At 38.8% G+C, this 24,594-nt stretch overlaps 1 protein-coding gene across 6 annotated transcripts in view; it reads left to right on the top strand.

The window, feature by feature from the left end:
* The window catches only part of UGGT2 (UDP-glucose glycoprotein glucosyltransferase 2), a 186,417-nt gene extending 166,323 nt beyond the window's left edge, over window positions 1–20,094 (top strand). For all 6 annotated transcript variants that reach the window (XM_049853119.1, XM_049853118.1, XM_049853117.1 and 3 more), the window contains 4 exons: window positions 768–882; window positions 3,363–3,479; window positions 11,462–11,588; window positions 19,597–20,094. In XM_049853119.1, coding sequence (XP_049709076.1) covers window positions 768–882; window positions 3,363–3,479; window positions 11,462–11,588; window positions 19,597–19,619 — 382 coding nt within the window. In that variant the 3' untranslated portion in view covers window positions 19,620–20,094. The remainder of the gene's footprint in view (window positions 1–767; window positions 883–3,362; window positions 3,480–11,461; window positions 11,589–19,596) is intronic.
* The last annotated feature ends 4,500 nt before the right edge of the window (window positions 20,095–24,594 follow it).

Here is a 24,594-nt window from a genome sequence, read left to right as displayed (position 1 = left end):
AATCACAAGATTCAGTTTGCTTAGGAAAAACAGCAACCAATTATATAGTGCTTATTACATGCCAGGAATCCCTGGTAGTGTAGTGATTAAGAGCTACAGCTGCAAAGCAAAAGGTTTGAATCCACCAGGCACTCCTTGGCAACCCTATGGGGCAGTCCTACTCCGTCCTATAGGGTTGCTGTGAGTCAGAATCCACTTGATGGCAATGGGTGTGGTTTTTTTTTGTTTATTACCTGCCAGTCACTATTCTAAGCCTTTATATATATATCAACTCATAAAATCTTTACAACACCCTTTTGATCTACTATTGTTATCCCTGTTTTATAGATGAGGAAGCTGAGGCATGGAACATTTATATAACTTGCCCAGACTTATTATGCTAGTACATAGCTGAGCCAGTTGTCAAACCAGGTAGTATGGCTCGAATAGATGCTCCTAACTACTGCAGAAGAGTTAAACCTTGTTTCTCAAATAATAATACGAAGACACTGTCTTAAAGCTACTGTTTTATAGGGTCATGAGTTTCATGAGATCTTAGAAGAACCTGAAGTTACCCTAAGAGAATCTAAATCCTAACAGTATTATAACAAACTTCAAATGCTTTGGAAACAATATTAGATATTAGGAGCAAATTTATAGCAGAATAAATTAATATAAGACCCAAGGATATGCGTAGTTAAATCAGTACCATCACTGTAGACAGTCACTAGGGGAAGAAGTGAAAATACATAAACAGTATAGGCTTTCAGGAATATTCATTTTTGCAGTGCCTTATATGTAGTGGATCTCAAGAAGTTCAGGAAAATTGCAGCAGGCGACAGGCTCAGGGGCCAGTACCAAGCTCTCAGTCAAGATCCAAACAGTCTTTCAAACCTAGATCAGGTAAGTAAAATGTTAATAAGGTAATTTTCAATGCATCTACATAGACTGCTTCAACTCCTTGCTAATAAATTTCAAAATCTAGTATTTTTAGTCTCTTTCTCATGTTCCTGCCCTTTATGCAATTCTTTTGGACAGCTCTATGTAAATAGAATTTTTTCACTTCAAACTCAGCATTTACAAAACTAATGATTTACTTTTCCTCAAACTTCTTACTCCTGTAGGTCCTGTTATGGATTGAATTATGTCCTCCAAAAATATGTACTGTAAATCCTAACCTCTGTGTCTGTGGTTATAGCCTCATTTGGGAATGGGTTCTCATTGTGTTAAGGAGGTAGGATTAGTGCAGGGTAGATCTTGAGTCAGTCTCTTTTGAGATATAAGAGAGATTAAGTAAGTGAGCAGAGAAGAGACAGAGGAAGAGAGATGCCAAACAACATGAAGATAGCCCAGAATCAGAAGCTCAAAGAGATAAGGACCTTCCTCCAGAGCTGACAGAGAGAAAGCCATTCCCGAAACCAACATCCTGAATTCAAGCTTCTAGCCTCCTAAACTGTGAGAAAATAAATTTCTGTTTGTTAAAGCCGCATATTTATGGTATTTCTGCTTCAGCAGCACTAGATAACTAAGAATTTGGTACCAGGAATGAGGTGCTGTTCTAACAGATACCTAAAATGGGGAAGCAGTTTTGGAACTGGGTAATAGGTAGAGGCTGGAAGAGTTTTAAGGTGCCTGGTAAGAAAAGCATATGCATGGGAGAGCCAGCCAATGAATATAGAAGACCTAAGAATTGATGCCTTTGAATTATGATGTTGGTGAAGAATATTGAATATACCATGAACTGCCAGCAGAATGAACAAGTGTCTTGGAAGAAGTACAGTCAGAGTGCTTCCTGGAAGTTAGGATGGCAAGACTTCATCTCATGTACTTTGGACACGTTATCAGGAGGGACCAGTCCCTGGAGAAGGACATCATGCTTAGTAAAGTAGAGGGCCAGCATGAAAGAGGAAGACCCTCAATGAGATGGACTGACACAGTGGCTGCAACAGTGGGCTCAAACACAGCAACTATGAGGATGGTGCAGGACCGGGCAGTGTTTTGTTTGGTTGTACCATAGGGTCTGTATGAGTCGGAACAGACTCGACAACACCTCACAACAACAACATACTGGCAGCCACACCAGACTTCTGGATCAGAGACAGACTACTCACAAAACGTCTTGTGTTGGTTCGCTGTACCACAGTCCCCAGTGGGGTGACACATGAGGGCAGATGGCACTTGCACTTTCAGAGGGGATTTCCACCACAGGACAAGAACCTTCAAATTATGAATTTCAGAGTTTACATAGGAAAGCTAATAGAAATGTGTATCAACATGGCTAGGCCATGATTCCCAGTATTGTGTGGTTGTCCACCATTTTGTCATCTGATGTGATTTTCCTACTGTGTTGTAAATCCTACTTCTGTGATGTTAATGAGGCAGGATTCAGTCTACAAGATTGGATTGTATCTCCAATCAATCTCTTTTGAGATGAAAAGGGAGAAGTGAGCAGAGACAGGGGTACCTCATACCACCAAGAAAGCAGCACCAGGAGCAGAGCGTGTCCATTGGACCTGGGTGGGGTTCCTGAACTGAAAAGCTCGTAGACCAGGGGAAGATCGATAACAAGGACCTTCCTCCAGAACCAACAGAGAGAAAGCCTTCCCCTAGAGCTGGTACCCTGAATTTGGACTTCTAGCCTTTTAAACTGCGAGAGAATAAATTTCTCTTTGTTGAAGCCATCCACTTGTGGTATTTCTGCTGTAGCACAGGTACTGTGGTAAGAGAGAGATTGACAGAGTGTGACCTTTTCTCTGGAATGTAAACAGGCCCTCTCTGGAGAGAGAAGAGAAAGGCCTCTATAACGCTGCAATGTAAATGAATGTCTCTGGAAAAGGTGTTTCTAAATCTCTTCAGCCATCTGTATTTTTAACTTACTGGGTTTGCTTGCTATTCAAATGTCCTTTAACCCAGATGACAACCGCCTTTGAATAGAAATCCCTGAATATGCAGAAATGTGAAAATATTCATGAAATATTCTATGCTGACAGGGAGATGAAAGCTGACCTGGGAATCAAAAGAGTGTGATTGTGACCAACAGTAACAGTAATATCAGGTACAGTGTGAGTGGTGAATCCTGGTGATTCAGGCAGGCAGAGGTAGTCAGGTCATCTGTTTTAGGGAATATCGGACGGGGTTTCTGGGCTTCCTCTTCATCCTCAGTGATAGGGTTTGAAGTCTAGGAGAATGTGGGCTTTGTCCCAATGCCTGGTTTCAATCTTGACACAAGATGATTGGGTCAAATTAGCTATTTAAAGCTTAAAAAAAAAAAGCTTGCATATGTTTTTTCGTGATGTTTGTAATTTAAATGACATTGTCCTTCAGCTGCTTTTGCTCTGACTCTAATTTTTGTACCTATAAGTTTAAATTATTTTTTTCTGCAGGACCTTCCCAATAATATGATTTACCAAGTTGCCATTAAATCTCTTCCTCAAGACTGGCTGTGGTGTGAAACCTGGTGTGATGACGAATCTAAACAAAGAGCCAAAACAATTGATCTGGTGAGTGTCTGTATTTTAAGTTGTACATAAGCAGGTGTAGAAATGATCAAATGGATGTATTTTCTGTTTTACAAATGCAATTGTGCACGCATTGTCTCTCGTTTCCTGCTGCTCAGTCTGTTATATATGTACTTAGATTGGCAAATATAGGGATGTTTCAGGGGCTCCCCGATGCTACCCCAGACTGAGGATTCACTAGGAGGACTCATCACCCTCTAAATACAGCCGTCCTCATGGCTATGATTTATTCCAGAGAAATGACAGCAAAATCAGCAAAGGGAAAAGGTGTGTGAGGCAAAATCTAGGGGAAACCAGATGCATGTGTCCAAGAGTCCTTTCCCAGCGGATTCAGACCTGATCTGCTTAATTCCTCAAGCAGCAAGAAAATTGCACAACACACAGGAAGTGTCGTCTAGTAGGGAAGCTCATTAGAGACCCAGTGCCCAGAGTTTTTACTGGGGACTGGTCACGCAGGCGCTCTCTGCCTGGCACGTACCAAAATCCCCAACTCCCAGAAGAAAAGGAGATGTTCAGCATAAACCATATTGTTTGCACAGTTTAGACACAGTGAGCCTTTCTAAACAGGAAATATGGGAACTACCCCCAAAGTCTGAGTTCACAGATGCTAGCCAAGGACCAACTTTGCAAGCAAGACGTTCTAAGGACAGCAGTCTCAGCCTTGCTCTGTTAATTCTTTTCTGGTTGAAAATGTTCATGAATTAGGTGTCATCTTAATATATCATCAGGTTAGTTCTGATATTTTTTCCAAATAAAGGCAACCAGGATAATTCTGTGTCTTTTTAAATCATCCTATATATGTCTATTTTTCAGAATAGATTTTTCATTTTAAGCCATTTAACTATGTTACACAATTTAACACTTCTGGACATAAATTCAGACTAATTTATTGATTGCCCAACTGTCTAGAACTTTCAGAAGAAAGGCCTGGCAATCTACTTCCAAAAGATCACAGCCTTTGAAAACCCTGTGGGGCACAGTTCTACTCTGATACGTGGGGTCAGCATGAGTTGGAATGGATTTAATGACAGCTGGTTTTTTGGTTTGGTCTAGAGCTTTTATTCCAATAGTATTTTATCTTCAGCAGTTACAAGAGTACTTTTTCTGACCACTTTGTTTTTTATGTGAGAATTTAAATATAGAATAATTGTTTGCAAGGTCTTCACTGAGAAAAAACCATCAAAATGTTAGCATTCATACAGTTCAGAACAAAATAAGTCAAGACAATAAAATATAGGGACATCTTTGCAGAAATCACAGTAGCATGCCAGCACGTTAGGTGATAGGCAGTGGAATGTAGCGGAAACAAATAAGGTGGCATTGGTGAGGGGAAAGCAAGGGGTTTAGAAAGGAAAGTCAGAAATGCTGCGGAACATACCTCGCAGGACATTACGGGTAGGTGGTGATGTAAGTTTGTGACCAAGGTGTCCTTGGGATCTTCACTAGTTAGGCCAACATCAGCTGCTGTAACAAACCGTCAGATCTCAGAGGCTCCACACTCACTCAAGTAACAGACCCAGGTGGGTGTTCCCATCAGTGAGCAGCTTCTGTGTATATTGTGAAAAAGGGACCAGTCCCCTTCCATCTGGTGGCTTCTCCATTTCCTAGGACCCTGTCATCATCTGTATTCATCTCGAGCTGCTCTGTGCAATGGCATTCACATGCCATACATATATGGCTTTTGAGCACTTAATACGTGGCTAGTCTGAATTGAAACCTGCTGTGAGGTACAAAATACATGCCAGGTTTTGAAGACTTAGTACAATTAAAATATCTCAGTGAATTTTTGTATTTGATTGTATTAAGTAAAATGTAGTATTACATTTTATTTCATATGTTCCTTTTCAATTTTAATATGTGGCCACTAGAAAATTTAAAATTACTTGGGAGCCCTGGTGGCACAGTTGCTTAAGAGCTCAACTGCTAACCAAAAGGTCGGCATTCGAATCCGCCAGCCACTCCTTGGAAACCCTATGGGGCAGTTCGATTCTATCCTGTAGAGTCACTATGAGTTGGAATCGACTTGATGGCAGTGGGTTTTGTTTGTTTATGTGTTATGTGGCCTGCATCTTGTTTCTATTGGATACCACTTATCTGAAGGACAGGGAAATAAAGGAGTATGGCCCCTTGGTGGGAAACAGTCAGTGGCCACACCTCGTTTTAGGAGGAGCTGAGAAATGTCATCCCTGGGTGGGCAGCTACTTCCTAGCAATAGTTCTACCTAGTAAAAGCAGGATGGCATAAGTTTTGATGGACAGCCTAATCAACTCTCCCACAGAAACACCTAAAATGTAAGAGAACATGCTATTGTTGGCCAGCTCCTTGGAGGAAAAAGTAAGGGGATGAAGAAAAATACCAAGGAAATGGTCCACGAAAGAAGAAAAGAGCATGGTTAATGGTATTGAAAGTGGGGGTGAAGTGTTTATGAATGTTTAAACTATTATTCTACATTAAACTATCTCAGCTCTCAACCTCCACACTGTTGACATGGGGTCAGATACTTCTTTCTTGTGGAGGGCTGTCCTGTGCATTGTAGGATGTTTAGCAGCATCCCTCGCCTCTGCCCACTAGATGTCAGTAGCACCCACACACACACCCCTACCCCAGTCATGACAGCCAAAGATGTCTCCAGACCCTGCCAGATGTCCTCTGGGGGCATGATCGCCCCAGTGAAGAACCACTGATAGATTGTAACACAAAAAAACAATTGTATCACAAAACAAAGGATAGCATTTTTTAGTTTTATTTTAATAGTTCCAAGCACAATTACAAAACAGAAAATGGTTCCATTATCCTCACTTTATAGAAAGCATTGCCTGTAAAGTTAATTTCTGCAAAGAAAATTCTGTTTTCCCATTTACTTCAGAAACATATTACTACAGAAAAAAAAATTCTACAACAGAATGAAAATATGTGATGAGTAAAGGATTAAGGCAGCTGGCTTATGCATCATGACTGCTAATTTTCTCATAAGGCATTAAGGAGAAAGCAAATTGTGGCATCCGTGAGAAAATGTCTCCTAGAAGTGAGCTTCAAGACACTTCATTAATGCTTTGTAAATTCCCAGTGGAGCCCTGGTGGTACAGTGGTTAAGAACTTGGCTGCTAACCAGAAGGTCAGCCATTCCACCAGCCGCTCCTTGGAAACCCCATGAGGCAATTCTCCTCTGTCCTATAGGATCTGAATCACTCAACGGCAACAGGCTTTTTAAATGCCATATGGGATGCCTTGTAAGTTTGTAAAGTTTATGCTTTTCCCATAATCGTTTCTTTCTCAGTAAATGGCAACCTCATTCTTTGTATTGTTCAAGACAGAGACACTCAGATCATCTACGATATCTCTCTCTTCTCACAACTCACATCCAATCAGTCCATCAGCGAGTACTATCAAGTATACCTCCAAAGGAGTGCTGGTGACACAGTGGTTAAGAGCTTGGCTGCTAACCAAAAGGTCAGCAGTTTGAACTCACCAGCTGCTCCTTGGAAACCCTGTGGGGCAGTTCTGCTCTGTCCTTTAGGGTCACTATGGGTGGGAATTGACTAGATGGCAACGGGTTTGGGTTTTTTGTTGGTTTTTTTTTTTTTTTTTTGGTACCTTCAAAAGATATCAGACTCAGAATGAAGGTGTTTACCTGTACTTTTATCCTTTAACCTTTCTGGTTGCTGCCTTTAATTTCCTAAGAAACTCTATGATGAGACCAATTGCTAACCAAGTAAAAAAAAAAAAAGAAAAAGATTTTTTTTTTGTCGTTTACATTTATCATAGATTGGTGGAACCTTACAGATTATGGTTTAATTTCCTCTCTTGTAGATGTAGAAACTAAGATATGCCTACCTTACCCCCATAGGCCCTCACTCTGCCTCCATCCACAAAGTTAAGTAACTTGTATAGCTCATCATATTAGTAAATGTGGAGTAGGAACTAAGTCGCAAAACTTAGATTTCATTTTCAGTATTTTTCCACTAAATCTACAAAGCAGATGACTTAAATTTTTGTTTTATTGTGGTAAATATGTATGTAACAAAATATTTGCCATTTGCAGGTATAATACATTGACATTAGTTATGTTCTTCGTGATGCTCAACCACCACCACTATCCATTTCCAGAATTTTCCATCACTCTTAACAGCAGCTCACTGTCCGCTAAGCAAAGAGTTCCCCTTTCCCCTCCCTAGCCCCTGCACCTGTAACCACTAATAAACTTTGGTCTTTATATACTTGCCTATTCTAGATATTTTATGTAAGTGGAGTCAGACGGTATTTGTCCTTTTGTGACTGACTTGTTTCACTTGGCATGTTTTTATGGTTCATCCATGTTGTGGTCTGTATCAGGACTTCATTTCTTTATATGGCTTGAATACTAGTCTGTTGTGTGCATATATCATGTTTTGTTTATTCATCTGTTGATGGCCATTTAGGTTGTTTCCACCTTTTTACTATTGTAAACAGGCTTCCAGTGAACAAGATCATATTTGTTTGTTGGTTAATCCATTCTGCCACTCTTTGTCTTTAGATTGGAGCATTGAGTTCATTTACTGTAATTACTGATAACAAAAGGCTTCTGCCATTTTGTTGTTTTTTGTGTGTCTTATACCTTTTTTGTCCTTTATGTCATCTAATACTGCCAATATTTGTGTTTTGTTGATTTTTTTGTAGTGAACCATTTTGACTCTCTTCCTTTTGTGTGTTTTATTAAGACATTTTCTTTGTGTATTACATTTAACATTTGTAATAACCTGAATTAATACCAACTTAGCTTCAGTAACATATAAAAACTCTTTACCTATACCCTTCCTCCTCCCATTTATGTTTTTGTTATCACCTGTTACTTCTTTATACATCATGTGCACTATAGCATACATTTACGCTTATTTTTTGTACATTTGCCATTGTAATGCATGAAGGGTATAACCAGTAGAATTAACAAGCAAAAATACCTTAAAACTTGCCCTTATACTTGCCTATGCAGTTATCTTTAATGGAGATTTTTTTTTTTTTTCCCTTCTGTACAACTTGGAGTTTATTGTCTACTGTTCTTTCTTTCTCATCTGAAGGACTCCCTTTAGCATTTCTTGTAAGGCAGGTCTAGTGGTTATGAACTCTCTGAGCCTTAATCTTTCTGGGTGTGTCTAATTTTGCCCTCATTCTCGTAGGACAGTTTTGCCAGATATATTTTGGTTCTTCATTTCTTTTAGCACTTTAAATGTCATTCCATTCCCTTATGGCCTCCAAGGCTTCTGAGAAGAAATCAGCTGCTTTCTTGCTGCTTTCGGGATTCTCTTTTTGTCTTTAGTTTTAGGGTGCTTGATTATAATGTGTCTTGGTATGGCTCTCATAGGGTTTATCTTAGTTGGAGTGTATTGAGCTGCTTGGACTTCTATGTTCATGTCCTTCACCAGATTTGAAAATTTTCTGCCAATATTTCTTCAGATATTCTTTGTGGCCCTTTCTCTTTCTTGTCTTATTCTGGGATTCCCATGGTGTATGTTGGTTCACTGGATATTGTCCCATAATTCCATTAAACTGTGTCCAGCTATCTTGAGCCTTCTCCCCTGTTGCTCTTCAGCCTCCATAATTTCAATTACCTTATCCTCTACCTCACCGATTCTTTTTTCTGCCTGCTCAAGTCTGTTGTTAAATCTTTTTCAATAAGTTTCTCATTTTATTTATTGTCTTTTTCAGTTCCAGTATTTCTGTCTGGTTTCTTTTTATAGTGTCTGTCTCTTTATTTAAGAGTCCTGGTGGTGCAATGGTTACGTGGTTGGCTGATAACCAAAAGGTTGGCACTTCAAACCCACTCAGCAGGTCCGTTGGAGAAAAGTCCTGGCAGTCTGCTCCCATAAAGATCACAGACTAGAAAACCTTATGGGGCAGTTCTGCTGTGTCACAATGGATCGTTATGAGTCGAAAATCCACTCAATGGTACCTAAAAACAACAATCTCTATTTAAAGTCTCATTCTGTTCATGCATCATTTCCCTAATTTTCTTTAGTTCTTTGTATTTTCCTTTAGTTCTTTGAGCTTGTTTAATATTGTCATATACTTTCCTAATCTGTTTATTATTCAGGCTTCCATATCTATAGTTTCTCTTCCTTCCTCTTGCTCGCTTGGCTGGGCCATCATTTCCCATTTCTTTGTGTGTCTTATGATTTTTTGTTGAAGCTAGGGCATTAAAATTTTACAGGATGTTAGCTTTTTCAATTCTCCTGTATATTTGCTGCTTTTGACAGTACTACTATCTGCAGGAAACTCTTAGATGGTGTTGTGGATTGAATTGTGTCCCCTGATAATGTGCGTCAACTTGGCTAGGCCATGATTTCCAGTATGGTGTGATTGATTGTCCACCATTTTGTCATCTAATGTGATTTTCCTATGTGTTATAAATCCTACCTCTGCGATGTTAATGAAGCAGGATTTGAGGCAGTTATGTTAGTGAGGCAGGACTCATACAAGATTAGGTTGTGTCTTAAGTCAGTCTCTCTTGAGAAATAAAAGAAGCGAGCAGAGAGATGGGGACCTCATACCACCAGGAAAGTAGTGCCAGAAGCAGAACGTGTCCTTTGGACCCAGGGTCCCTGTGCTAAGAAGCTCCCAGTCCACGGGAAGATTGATGACAACGACCTTCTCTCAGAGCCAACAGAGATAGAAAGCCTTCCCCTGGAGGTAACAGCCTGGATTTGGACTTCTAGCCTTCTAGGCTGTGAGAGAATAAACATCTGTTTGTTGAAGCCATCCGCTTGGGGTATTTCTGCTGTCGCAGCATTATGTGACTAAGACAGATAGGCAGAGCCTGCAGATTTTGCTTACTGCTCTCTCTCCTTCTGTTGTGTTAACTCTATTTCAGTACAGACTTAAGGTTTCCATTTTCAGCAGCTCCCAGACAGCAGAGGGCACACACTGATCTATTTCTTTTCCAGTTATTGGTTCCTTGCCTGTTCTCTGAGGGCTGTATTTCCATCCAGACCAAGTTTTTTACCCTTTAAAAGCTCTCAAACTGGATAGAAAGCCCATACTAAATGAACTGCCCTCTGGCAGGTAAACCTTCAGTCCTAGCCCACTACTTCCTCCCCTGCTTTGTGAAACCTCACTTATTTCAGGACCAGAAATTCGGGCCTTTCCCCTTGCTCATGCGAGCTGTGGGTCAGCTTGGAATACAGCAGGTCTCTGTCTGCTGTGCCGAGAGGGTGGACACGGGGACAGTGGAGGAAACACTTTTCCTACCATAAGAGAGTCATCGTTGCCTGGGTCTATCTGCAGCTCCTTGCTGCTGTCCCCTGACCGTCAATGTAGAATCCTCAGGCCTGAGTAGATTTTTTCTCATTGTGTTTCCTGGTGTACATGTGAGGGACGTCAGGGACTTAGACCTGCTCATGCCACCATCTTCCCAGAATCCATAAGTATTTTTAAAGCATGGAAATTGATGGACCACTCTGAACTTGAAAACTGTGAGAGTTTTGACAGAGGAGTTCCAGTTAGCTGATTTTTCATACCATCAAACTGCTCATTAGAAAAGAGGCACATGAGAGGAGGACTGAAGGCATGTCTGAGGACTGACGTGTGGTTCTGTCTGTGGAAAACGAAGTATATAAACTAATTTTTTAGTCCAAAAAAAAGAATATTTACTAGTATAGTCTGCTGTATTCTTTTACAGTGTGGTGACGTAATTGGATCTTTTATCAAAACATTTTACGGAATCGTTTGCCAAACTTCTTAGGAACTATCACAATGTCTTACAGGAATTTTTTGTTTAATTTTTTGATTGAGGTATTTGTGCTCAGTAGGTTTTGCTTACGTCAGCTGTGATTTGTCATTTCACTTGACACTATTTCAGGTACTTTGTAGGACTCTGTTTTTCACAAAATGTATTTTGTTAGCTCTAGTGACACAGAAGTAATATCAACTATTTCCTTTGTTTCCTAAAACATGCTTTTTTTAAGTTAACAAAACTTTATTTAAACTTCTAGTGCAATAACCCGAAAACAAAGGAACCCAAACTAAAAGCTGCTGCCAGAATTGTCCCAGAATGGGTGGAATATGATACTGAGATACGGCAACTATTAGAAAATATTGAAAACAAGAAGAATAACGCAAGTAAGTCATCATCCCTCAGTCATGTGCAAACAGTGTGTTACATTTATTGAAATTAAAATAGACTAGACTCATTTCCTAATGAAATTATCCAATGATTAGGTCAGAATTTCTTTTAAAAATTTTTTCTGACATGATTTAGTATTTCATTTTTATGTGGACTAAGCCCACAAATTTAAAACGTGGATAGATAATACACTCCCCCAGGGAGGTAGTTTTAGTTCAAACCACTACATAGATGGGTAGTAAACCATTACCCCGATACAAAATAGACGTAAAAAATAAAGGAAATACTTGTCTTTGATTTTATACTGAATTTCTCAGATTCAAGCAGTATCTGAAGATTAATAAAAGCCTTAGGTGGCTAATTAAAATATTATTTCCTGTCTCATAAATTAATCTCACTCAGAATACAGACTTCCCCATGTGTTCCCGGTTCTAGCAGCCTTCATCATGAGCTGGAGAGTGATTTGGAGATAGTATTTCTCATTAGATTTGCTTCTATTTTCAGATTTAGAAATTTGTGGTTACCATGGCATTTCACTGTCCTACATAAACCTTCACATATATGTGCTTAATTTAAAAAAACAGATACAAACTTCTTGATCCTGTCATAATTCCCTTGCCTTATCATTGCTGTCTGTCTCTCCCTGTTGTTCTTTACTCTTTTTTTAAAGATGGCACTGAGCTCCTGTTGTGTTCCACTGAGAATGGTAGAAACATACAAGGCTATGTTAGTTAATTCTCACAGTAATTCTCCAGGAGTTCAGAATATGATTCTCATTTTCTTCAGCTTTATTTTTAACAGGAGAATGTTTATTATATGTAAACTTTCTCATACAATTGTAAAATTAGTTTTCATCTTGACTGTCTTTTTTTCTTAAACCAGTACATTATTGCCTGAGAAGTTCAGTGTTTAGCTAGATTAGTGGAACAAAATAGAGTATAAAAACATAACATGTATATGTAATCATTTAGTATACATAATAATACCATTTCAGTTCAGAAGAAGGAAAATTATTCTGAAAGTGTTATGATGTAATTGTTTTTAAAAAGAAAGAAAAAGAGTTGGCAGAGGCGGGGAGAGACCAGGAAGAAAAGCAAAAAAGGAATGGCGGGAAATGTACATAATTACCTCACATAAAAAAAGTGTTAAATGCACAAAACATAGAGATTAAAAGTGTTTCTCTTTTCAAATCAGGGAAGAGTTAAAGGATTGATAATACCCAGTGGTGGTGAGGGTATAGACAAGAGAGCACGGTCATAGATCTGTATATTTAGTGGCCATGTAAATTAGGGAAACTTTATAATATGTATAAAAACTTAAAACATACTTGCCCTTTGATCCAGCAGTTCATTTCAAGACATTTGTTTTAAAAAGGAAAATGATCTATAGATGTGTTTATAATAGCACTTTTAAAATAATGAAATAGAAATAATCTAATGGTCTGTGGGTATAGTGTGATTACATAAACGGATACATTCAAACAAGTAAATGCAGTGCAGCATTTGAAGAGAACTGAAATAGTTCTGTAGGTGTTTGGCAGCCTGTTTTTAAGGTAAAAAAAAAATAGGTTATAGAACATTTATAAGGTGGTTGATGCCCTTTTAATTAAAGAAACATTGCATGTCTGTGTATATGCCTCTGTATGATGATGTGTATAAATAAGGAAGATACAAAAGAAATTACTGCTTCTTTCACTTAATTTTTAATTATAAATGTAACATAGGTTCACTGTAAAAATTAAAACAATATGGAATTAGAATAAGATTGAAAGTCTTCTTTTACTCCCTCAAACCAAGAGAGAGAGGGCATGTCTTGTATAGCCTTTGTGTTTTCCCTATTAACCGTATTATTCAATTATTATGAACGTGGGTCAGGGTTTTGTCATGTTTAAGGGCCATTAGTATTTTTTTTTTTCTACTATATGTGCTTAAACTTTGCCCTTTTTATTCTATAGGACTGTTGCGTTCTACCCCCCCCCGCCATATATACAAACACTTAAATGTAAGAGATACTAGCATTTTGTGATTTGAGTTACAAATATTTTCTTCCAGTTTGGCTTTTAGATTTTATGTTATAGTTAGAAAGCCTTTTATTACTTCAAGATTTTAAAAGAATTCAGCCATGTTTTCTTCAAGTACTTTTGTAAATTTATTTTTTATATATTAATCTTTATACCATTTGGAGTTTAGCCTAGTGTATGAAAAAATAGTGTATGATGTGAGGTATAAATCCAAATTTATCTTTTTCCAAATGGTTTCCAGTGGATCTAACAGTGTAAAAACATAATAAGCTTTATTCCATCGATTTGTGTTGCCATTGTTATCCTACACTAAATTCCTATATTGATTATTTCTCAGCTGGGAGTTTTTATTCTGTTCCATTGGTCTCTGTCTATACATCTATAGAATTTTAATTGCATACTAAAATTATTGTGAGTGTATAGTAGGATTTAATATATGGTAGGGATAATGCCACCTCATTGCTCTTCTGTTCTGTTGTTTTCCTGGGTATTCTTGTTTATTTTTCCATACAAAGTGTAGAATCAGCTCATCTAGATCCAGGAATATTTCTTTGTTTGTTTTGCAGAAGTTGTGGTGGGAGAAGAGGGAAGATTACGTTAATTTTGTTTGATATTTTCGGGTGAATTCGCATATTCATGAAAACTGTTCTTCCTGTCCACGAACATGTTGTGTCTTTCTGTATTTAAATCCAGTTTTATTTTTATCAAGAGTTATAAATGTTTCCTCATAAAAAAAATAGGTTTTATAAATATCTTATTAAGCTTATTCCTAGGTATTTTATCCTTTTGTTGTTTTTATAAATGGGGCTTTCTCTTACAGTATGTCTTCTTAGTGTTGGTTGCTTGTATATAGAAAGATTACTGTTTTCTGTATATAAATTTTTATTTCCAACTATCATATTGAATTTTCATATTGTTTAAAGTAACCTTTTTTTATTGATTCTCTTTAGAGTTTTTCCAGGAATACATGTATATCATCTGCAAAGATTTTTTTTTTCCTTCTTTCTAATCCTGTGCCTCAAATTGCTTTTTCTTGTGTGATTGCTTTGGATGATACATGTAATTCACTGTCAAATAACAGTGGTGATAGTAGGCCTCTTTTCTTTGTCTTGACATGAGCTGGCCAACCTTCAGTGCCTCAGTAAGGAAGATGATAACTTTGGACTGAAATAAATATATGCTATAAGAATGAGGAAATACACATTAATTTCTATTTTAATGAGTGTTCTATCAGGAGTGAGTTAAGTTAGTTGCGTTTTATTATATCTCTCTTCAACAGAAATAGAAGTGACGGTTTAGGTTTTTGTTTCGTTTTAACATGGGTTGATTAATAAATTATATTAACAAATTTCCTAATATTGAATCAATATTCCTAACACTTAATCATCCTTGTATTCCTAGAATAAACCCTACTTCTCCATGACCTTTATTCTTTTTATGTGCTGGTGAAGTCTTATCTTTAATGTTTTAATACTATTACATCCTGTCATAAGTGAGAATAGTTTCAAATACGCTTTTGCATAATTTATGTCAGATTTTGGTGTCAATTTTTCAGTTGTAAAGTTACCAATGTCACCATTGCTTTATAGAAAGAAGTAGGAGGTTTTACTCTTTTCCTGTTTTCTGGTACAATTTAAATAGCATTGGGACCTGGAGCTTTCTTAGGGAGTAGACCTTTGATGTCTTTCTCTATTTCTTCTGTGGAAATTAGCCTGTTTAGGCTTTGTAGATCTTCTGGGATCCATTTTAGCAAATCGTATTTTCCTAGAAAATTATATATTCCATTAAGTTTTCAAATACATTGTATAGAGCTGTACAAAGTACTGTCTTGTAATTTTTTTTAATTCCTTTGTTTTCCTGTTCCCCTTTTCATTTTTTATTTTGTTCATTCACAACTTTCTCTTTTTCTATAGTTAATGAATTACCTATTTTATTGTTTTGTCAAAGAACCTGCTGTGATGTTTATTAATTCTGTTTCTCTAACTTCTTAATCTATTTTTACTTTTTTAACTCAGCTTTCATTTATTTTGATGTTCTTCCAATTCTCAGTTATTCAATTTAACTTTTATTCTTTTATTTTTATTGATAAAAGTATTTAAGCCTATTAATTTTCCTCTCAGAATTGCTTTTAATTGTATCTGCATATTCTAATATATATTGTGGTGTCATTACCTTTGCTTTCCAGAAATTCTCTTTCAGTTTGATTTTGCTGTTCAACCCAAGAGTTGTGTGGTAAAAACTGGGGCTTTTTCTAGGTGCAAGGGTCTTCTATCTTCTGATTTTTTTGATATTCTGGTTTTTGGTTTTTTTTTTTCACTGAAATCAAAGAATGTTATCTATGTTATTTCTGCCCTTTTTTATTGTTTTCTTTGTGACCTAATATATGACCAGTTTTCATGAGTGTTTCTTGAGTTCTTGAAAAGAACAACAGGAAGCCAATTCTTACAGGAGTTAATTCTTCATTGGTGGAATGTAAGTCTTCATACTTGCTTTTAAGGCCACCTGTTCTTAAAAATTATTTCACAAAATACGGCCAGTGTTTACTTTATTTTGTATGTTAGATTATTCTTCTGATTATCTGTAAAGTTGTGGTCTGTTTACCTTCTTTTATTGCTTACCTTTGTAATTGTATCATTGTTGTTGCTATCGAGTCAGTTCTGACTCATGATTACCCCATGTGTACAGAGTAAAACTGCTTCATAGGGCTTTCAAGGCTGTGACCTTTTGGAAGCAGACCACCAGGCTTATTTACCAAGGCACCTCTGGATGGGTCCAAACAGCCAACCTTTCAGCTAGTAGCCAATTGATTAGCTGTTTACACCACCCGGGGAGTCCAAATGAGACAGTTAATCTTATCGAAGTTACCATATTTAAGCAGTATCTATTGGATCCGCACTAAATCAAATGAGAAAATTCGTATACTTCCATTCCCAAACACTGTCTCACCTCCCTTTGGTTTTTTGTCGGTTATATTCTTCTACTCAATTCTTCTGTATTTACCTTTAAATAATTTACTTACAATTTTAATAAATAATCAGTTTAAATAATATTTTTCAACCTGCTGCTACCCTGAAAGATGAAGAAATTAGTGTACTACATCTCTCCTTTTTTCCCTTCCACTTCAAACTTTTTAAGCTCCATGTAATGATTACTTTTAGACATTCTGTTCTGTTCCACAGTTGCACCTGCTGTTGATTAAATGTTTTTTGTAATATGTTCCATTATTGTAGTAAAGTTTGGGGAGAGAGCGTATGTCAACTCAATGTAGCCAACAAATAGGGATTTTTTTTTAAATAAACTGATCTAATCATATAATGTAAATTCTATACAGTAACTTAAAAACATTACATGAGAATTCTTAGTGATATTTTGTGATATTAAATTTAAAAAAATTATGACTACAATTAAGTATACAGCTAAAAATAGAAGAATTTACCTCAAAATCTTAATAGTAAATAACAGGATTATGCTTTTTAATTTTCCAAATTGTCTCACAATAAACACTACTTGTAAACAGAAAAAAAATACAGTTGACATATATATACAATATTAAACCAAAACCAAACCAAGCCTGTTGCTGTCAAGTCGATTCCGACTCATAGCCACTCTATAGGGCAGAGTAGAACTGCCTGCCCCATAGGGTTTCCAAGGAGCAGCTGGTGGCTTCCAACTGCCAATCTTTTGGTTAGCAGCTAAGTTCTTAGCCACTGTGCCACCAAGGGCTCCTTGTACAATAGTAGACATGTGAAATGAGATTATCAAGAAGGAAAGGAGATTTTTTTTTTTCTTTTTTGGTCAAGATAATATGTGCACTTGATAAGAACAACAACAAAATTAAACATACAAAAGTATGAATTAAAAAACAAAAGTTGAGACGTTTCATCTAACTTCAAATTTACTATCTCAAACTTGTCTCTAGGACCTAGGCTTTGACTTAGCTCTTGGAGAAGGAAACCTTGAATCAGATCTCTGCACCAGGGCTCCTCCAGAGCCTAATTCTTCACTCACATCAGCCTGATGACCCGTCCCAGCAGCTGGTTGGCCCAGATCAGGCAGGCAGATTGGGATTTGGAGAGGCGGTTATCCTAGCATCACCAGGAATTACCCAGAAACTCCTTAAATTTCTAGATTGATCTTTTTACTCTTGGTGCTCTGTAAGTCCATGATGGTCTACCTGGATCTGGTTCTTTTTTCATTCTTTCTCTTTGGAACTCTGCTGGAGCTTTTAAAGACGCATGTCTCTCTTCAGCCTTGGACCTTCTTTATTATAATTTTTTTTTTAAATCTACCCCTTTCCCATTTTCTTTCTGTCTTTTCAGAATTCTAGTCAGTTGGATTTTATATCTTTTGAATTGATCCTGCATATTTTTTACATTTTCTTTTTATATCCTCTTGTATTTTTTCCCCTTCAGTCCATGTTCTGGGAAAATGCTTTCACTTTATCTTCAAGCTTCTGTTGACTTTTTTTAGTGGGGAGACGCAGTCACTTCTTATTCTCCAAGATATCTTCCTTTTTATCTGCTTGATCCCTTTTAATTTCAGTTTTTCCTTGTTTTATGGCTTCATTGTCTTTTCAAGTATCTCTAGAAGATACTAATTAGAATTATTTTAAGTATTTCATTGGTTCTCTGGTTATCTTTGTTTCCTTAGGGTCAGTTGTTTTGCGTGTTCATTGTGGTCCTTTTTTTTTTTTTAGCTGTCGGCCTTCCCCAGATAGTTGGAGATCCTTGTCTGTCTGTGTTAATTTGCACAATTGGCAGGCTTCACTCTAGGGTGCATGGGCAGGGAACAGAACAGAGCTCAGCCACACCCCATCCCTGGCCAAAAGCCAATATGAGACAGCTTTATTCAAGAGCACTGACACTCTTACAAGAATCTCTGTCTCCCTGTTAAACAGATGGTTCACTTTCAAGAATAGTCTTCTACTTTTCATCTTAGAAAAAGCAACAGGCTGTCAGTTTTCTTCCTGGGATGTAAGAAAAAGAACGAGAGTGAAGATCTGCCAGGCACAGACTTTCCACAGACAATTCTTCAGTTACTTCACTGTCTGACCCTTTGCCCACCCTTGTTCTCATTAGGAGGCTGTCCCAAGCGCCTCTGTGGAAAAAATCAACTCATCCTTCTCAGGTTTTAGGATGAGGTTGTTTTATATTTTTCAGCTCGGGAAATTCATTGGCAACTTTGCTCTGATGATTCTTCGTAACCACGCCTCCCATTTCCAGTATTGTTATTCCATTTTATATATCTTTATTATCTTTTCAATGAATTCAGTGAGGAGAGAAACATGCTGAGTCTACCATGTTGAATTATGGAACAGAATGCCTTTAAATTATATTTTAATTAATTTCTGCCTGAAAATACTGTTTTAAGTTCTTAAATCAATTAGTATGCATAGCTCAATAACACAGAATAAAAAACCATTTGGGGTCTCTAAGAGTCTTTCCTAGTATAGGTTCTTACATTTATGTAGTACTTGTGCCTATGTTTGAATGATCTCTCCTCTGCTGTTAGAACCATACATGTCTTCTGCTGTTCGTTTCTCCATTGCATTGGGGCCAGGATACTTTGTGCATAGCAAATGATCTAGTAGTGTTTTTGCTTGGTATGTGTGGCACGCAACATTCAAGATCCCCAGGTGCGAGGCAGGGTGCTAGATCCTAGAGGTAACAAAGATAAGTCAGGCATGGCTCTTGTCCTCAGAGACTCATGGGTGTTCACCACCTAGGTGGGCTAAAGCAGTTATGATGTAGTACGATACCAAAACCAAAAAACCAAACCCGCTGCCATCGAGTCGATTCCAATCGATAGATTCCACAATGTGCAAAGAGCTGTTCTCAAACTGCATAGTGAAGCAAGCAGGTACTTAACCAACCAAGAAAAGGTCCTCAGTCGCCATCTGTGCTTTCTAAGTCATATACCGTAGTGAAGTTTAAGCTATTTTTATATTTAAAATTTCATGAACTAAAAACTTTCCTCCCCTACAGTTTTGACCCACGATGAACTCTAGCACTGGTTTGCATGAGGAGATGAGAGTGTGCAAGAAGTCTGCCACCTGCTGGGAAAGCATGGAACTACTGCTAAGACTCGGGAAATTTCCCTAAAATCAACGATACATTTCTTCAATATATAAAAAAAAAATTATTTAAAATAAATGTACTTAATGTACTGAATAACTTCCAGCTATGTTCAGAAATGACCACTGGGTATTTAAAAGTAAACTCTTCCTGTTTCCTTATAGCAGAAAACACTGTTTCTACCGGTTATCCTGTTTTGTCAGGTAACCCAGCAGAACAGCATACCTGACTAGCTGGCCCTCATGTGTGCTCAGCAGACCATCAGCATCCCTGTGTGCTTCAGCTTTATGTGCATCTCTGTGTTTCAAAAAATGCATTTAAAGTCTAAGAAGCCTGTTTTCTATTTTTCTCAGAAAAAAAAGGACTCGTGATTATCTCTCATAAAAAAAAAATTAAGCCCATTTTTACCTTAACTATTGTTTTAAAATGGAAGTAGTGTTGTACTGTAATCATTTAGTTATCTTAAACCATATGATGTTTCAATGCTGATTTGTATTATATGTTTTATAATATTTCTAATTTTATTTCATAAAATTATATTCATGGGGATAGAGTGTATGTGTGTATTCTTAAAACAACATGCAAGTGTTGATTACTACTAGATACTTTTATGGAAACTAAGTTAAAAATGTAAACAATTTGTTTTCTTCTTGTGTATTAATAATAGATTAATGTTGTTCGGTCCGTTTGAGTTGGCTCTGACTCATAGTGACCCTATTTGTACAACAGAATGAAACACTATACGATCCTGTGCCATCCTCAAAATCGCTGCTGTGTTTGAGCCCATTGTTGCAGCCACTGTGTCTGTCAGTCCATCTTGTTAAGGGTCTTCCTCTTTTTCACTGGCCCTCTGTTTTACAAAGCATGATGTTCTCCTCCAGGGACTGGTCCCTTCTGATAGTATATCCAGAGTACATGAGATGAAATTTTGCCATCCTCACTTCTAAGGAGCATTTTGGCTGTACTTCTTCCAAGACAGACTAATTAATAATAGATTAATAGGATGACTAGTAAACGTTCAAATCCTGTCCAGGGAGTCTAGAATCATACAATATTGGGACCAGAAAAGACCTCAGTGGTATTTGGATCTCATTCCTGAAGAGTCCTATTCAATAAGTCTGAGGTGAGCTTGGGAAATCATGATCTTATGAAAAGCTCTCTGGGTGATTCTATTGATAGGTGAGGTTTTAGGGGAACATTAAATAGAGTTTAGCCCACAGCCAGTGGGCCAACTCCCTCCTCCCCAGCAGTGCCCTGTCAGGTGATGCCTCAGACCATGATTGAAACCTCCAGGGTAATATGGACCTCACTGCCTCTAGAGACAGACCAGTCCATCTTTGGACAACTCTGAACACGAAGTTTCATAGTGAGCCAGAAACCGTCTATCAGCAGTCTCCACTTACTGCTCTTTTGAGCTCTTGAGAACAAGTCTAATCCTTCTCTATTCAACAGCACAGCCCAGAGTTTATGAAAATAACTGCTCTGTCCCCAGCAGCTTTGTCACTCCTAATAAGAGGTCACAAAACCCTGTGCCTCTCTGGGTCACCCTCCCTGTTAGCTGTTCACACTTGTCTGTCATAAAATGCAGTGCTCCTGGTATGGCCTAACCTGATGGAACTAGTATATTCCTGAGGTCCCTAGCAATATAGAGGCAACGCTTATCCCAGTAGACAGACCTCTGCCTTAGATCAGGAAAAACAGACCTGAGTGAAGGTTGGAAGTGTAGTCAAAACAACAGACTCTGCAAGTTAAGGGTTGTTTCCAGCATGTTTTCTTGTTAGGGACTGAATTCTGAATAGTAGTATAAGGCAAAACCAAATAAATTTGTATATTGTGCTTCTATTTATCAGTTATTCCCAAGGAAGGATTGGCTCAGTAAATAAAAGGTGCAAAGTTCAGAGTCTCTGCATTGTGAACTGTAAATCCTAAAATGAAAATAATTGGATTTCTGTCTTAAAGACCATTAAGCATTGATTTGGGCATGGGGAGGTAGGTAGTGAGGGAGAGGAGATTAGTGCTTGCGAAGTTATAACTCCTTAGGTTCTGGGCTGAGAATCTGGATCTTCCCTTCCTCTCTGTTCTCCTGGCAGCTTTCTCATCCACTGCACATGTTTTCATTATCTTCAGACTAAGGTTAACTGCTCATATATTACAAAGATATCATGAGGATAATTAAGAATTTGTAAGCTTTGAGTGTCATGAATTGAATATGTTTTGAAGTCCTGGCTCCCACACCAATGGATATGATCCTATTTGGAAATCAGGTTTTTCTTTTGTTGTTAATGAGATTATACCAGAGTAGGGTGGGTCCTAAACCTAATTACTTGTGAGTTATAAAAAAGCAAAATAGGCAGAGACACAGGGAGAGGACACTACATGAAGACACACACACACAGAAGATGTATCTACAAACCAGGAACACCAAGGATTGCCGGCAGCAACTAGAAGTTGACATAAACAAGGACTTCCCCTCTAGAGCCACACCCAGGATTCAGACTTCCAGCCTTCTAAACTGTGAGTAAATAAGTTTCTGTTCTTCAAAGCCACCCACTTGTGGTGTTTTTATCAGAGCAGCACTAGTTACCTAAGACAGATTTCGGTACTAAAGAGTGGGGGTGCTGCTGTAACAAATACCTGAAGTGTGTGGGTGGTCTTGGGACTGGGTGATTAGTAGAGGAATTTTGACGTACACCCACTCCTCACCAATACAGTTCCAAAGACCATGTCGTTAAGCAAAAATGGAGGATGACTGCATTATTACACAATTGCCAAACCACTGAGAATCATGGCCCAGCCAAGTTGACACATAACCTTAACTATCACAGCCAGCATTACTCTTGCCTTGCACCCCAGCCAGGTAAAGTTGAAAGTGCCATTTGAGAGGTATATCCTGACAACAACCACTGTAGCTTTAAGTCTGTCTGGAGCCCTGGTGCATTCCCAAGGACCCCACCTTCCTTGTATTCCCTTGCCCCAACTGCCTGCTCGCCACCAATTTCATGGGGCACCCTCTGGGCCAGGGTAGGTGGGCACGCACACTGGCACCAACCCCTTAGCCCACGATTCTGCCACAGAGACTCTGAGAGATTCGTACTGGCCTGGGGCTGTAGAACTTCCATTAGTACCCAGAGCCCAGAGAGGACATCAGAGTATCACGGAGACTCCTGGCCTCACAGCCCCAGATGTTACCCTGAGGTTTAAAATGCAGGTTCCGAGCCCCAAACCTAACCTGTCCTCATGGAAACCCACTCAACAGATGCACCTTGGTCCCACCACCCCTCACCACGCTTCCAAGGGACCCCACCTGACAGGAGCCCCTGCCGTGACCACCCACTTTTCCAAAGTTCACTCCAAGGAAGGACTCTTCCCTCAGTACTACAGAACCAGCTGACGCTGGGCATGCCCAGCCACTCCCATGGGACACCCTCCACCCTCTACACCAACCCTGACTCCCCATTCCTGCAGACCTGCCAAAGCGGTGGCCGCAGGAACAGCCATGATCGTCAGCTGTGGAGATGGAGCTCAAATCTTCCGGACCAAATTGGGAAGCAGGCTTCAGGCACTGTGGCCAATGGCAAGTGAAAGCCATCTGTCACTAGGCAGAATTCTGTCTCCTGGCAACTCTGAGGCAGGGAATTGGCAAACTTGAGCTGTCAGACAACAGTTTTAGTCAATGACTGCTCGCACCAATGGAGATGCCTTTGCCAGTGGGAAATCTGAGTGCAGGATGGCAAATGAGGGGCAACATGGGAAGGATGTCAGGGAGACCATGAGAAGCAAGTTTATTATACCCATAGTTACTAGAGGGGTAGGGTACACAGCAGGATACAAAGGGCCACAGGGAAGCACCTCATTAATGCCAGACGTTATGTCATTAATATGCAAAATAGTCAGACTTTGCTACTGTTGTTAATGCGAAAAGTCAGATGAGACAGTCGATAAGTGAGAAGTGGGTATATTGGATAGTAAGAACCCAGATTGCCTTGAAGAAACTGTAGAATTATGGACATGAATTAAGGGCAATTGCAAAGACTGCTCAGAAAGAATTGAGAATTGTGGAAAAAGCTATTTTCATGAACGGAATGTTGCTAGAATTGTGGACATTAAACATGCTTCTTGTGAGGCTTCAAAAGGAAATAACACGTTATTGGACACTGGAGAAAAGGTGATCCTTTTTATGCACTGACAAAGGACTTGTCTAAATTACGTTCGAATGTTTTATGGAAGGTCGAGCTTCTCTGTGATGGACTTGGATATTTGGATGAGGAGATTTTGAAGCAGAAATCCTGTCAGCTTAGACTGAAGGAAAGCTGTCTGGAATTCTACAGGAAGGAAATGGGCCAGTAGATCTACTTGGTTATGAACAGCTGTTGACCTTCCAAGAAAAGGACCATTCCAGGAACAGTTCAGAGATCACTAAAACTGTCAGAACACAGAGGGCAGGGCTGCTGCTTCCTTGATTTCAAAGGGTAGGGCTACTGGCTAAGTTTCAAACAGCAGGCTTACCACCACCTTGCTTCTGGAGGGTGGGTCTGCCATTCTGGCATACCAAGAAAATGGGGCTGCTGCCCAAAATTGAGGGGACAAGGCTGTGGTGGTGGTGGGCCAGGAGAACGGACCTTTCCAGGGCCCGGGTGGGCTTAGGGTGTCACCACTCCTAGTGGACTAAGAGAATGGAGCCACTCGAAGTCAGGGGCAGGGTGGGGGTGTGTCAGTGGTCCCAGTGGGCCTGGAGACAATGCCAAGGGGCTTACTACCCAGATGTGTCTGGAAAACAAAGGACTGTTTTCAAGCCTTGAGAGCTAACGAGATTGGGTTTTGGACTTGCTTGGTACCTGTGACCCCTCCTTTTCCTCCCTTTTCTCCCATTTGGAATGGGAATGGCTACTTTATGCCTGGTTCACCGTT

This window comes from Elephas maximus, chromosome 14, assembly GCF_024166365.1.
Source record: "Elephas maximus indicus isolate mEleMax1 chromosome 14, mEleMax1 primary haplotype, whole genome shotgun sequence".
NCBI classification, from domain to species: Eukaryota; Metazoa; Chordata; class Mammalia; order Proboscidea; family Elephantidae; genus Elephas; species Elephas maximus.
This window is presented reverse-complemented; position numbering and strand designations above follow the sequence as displayed.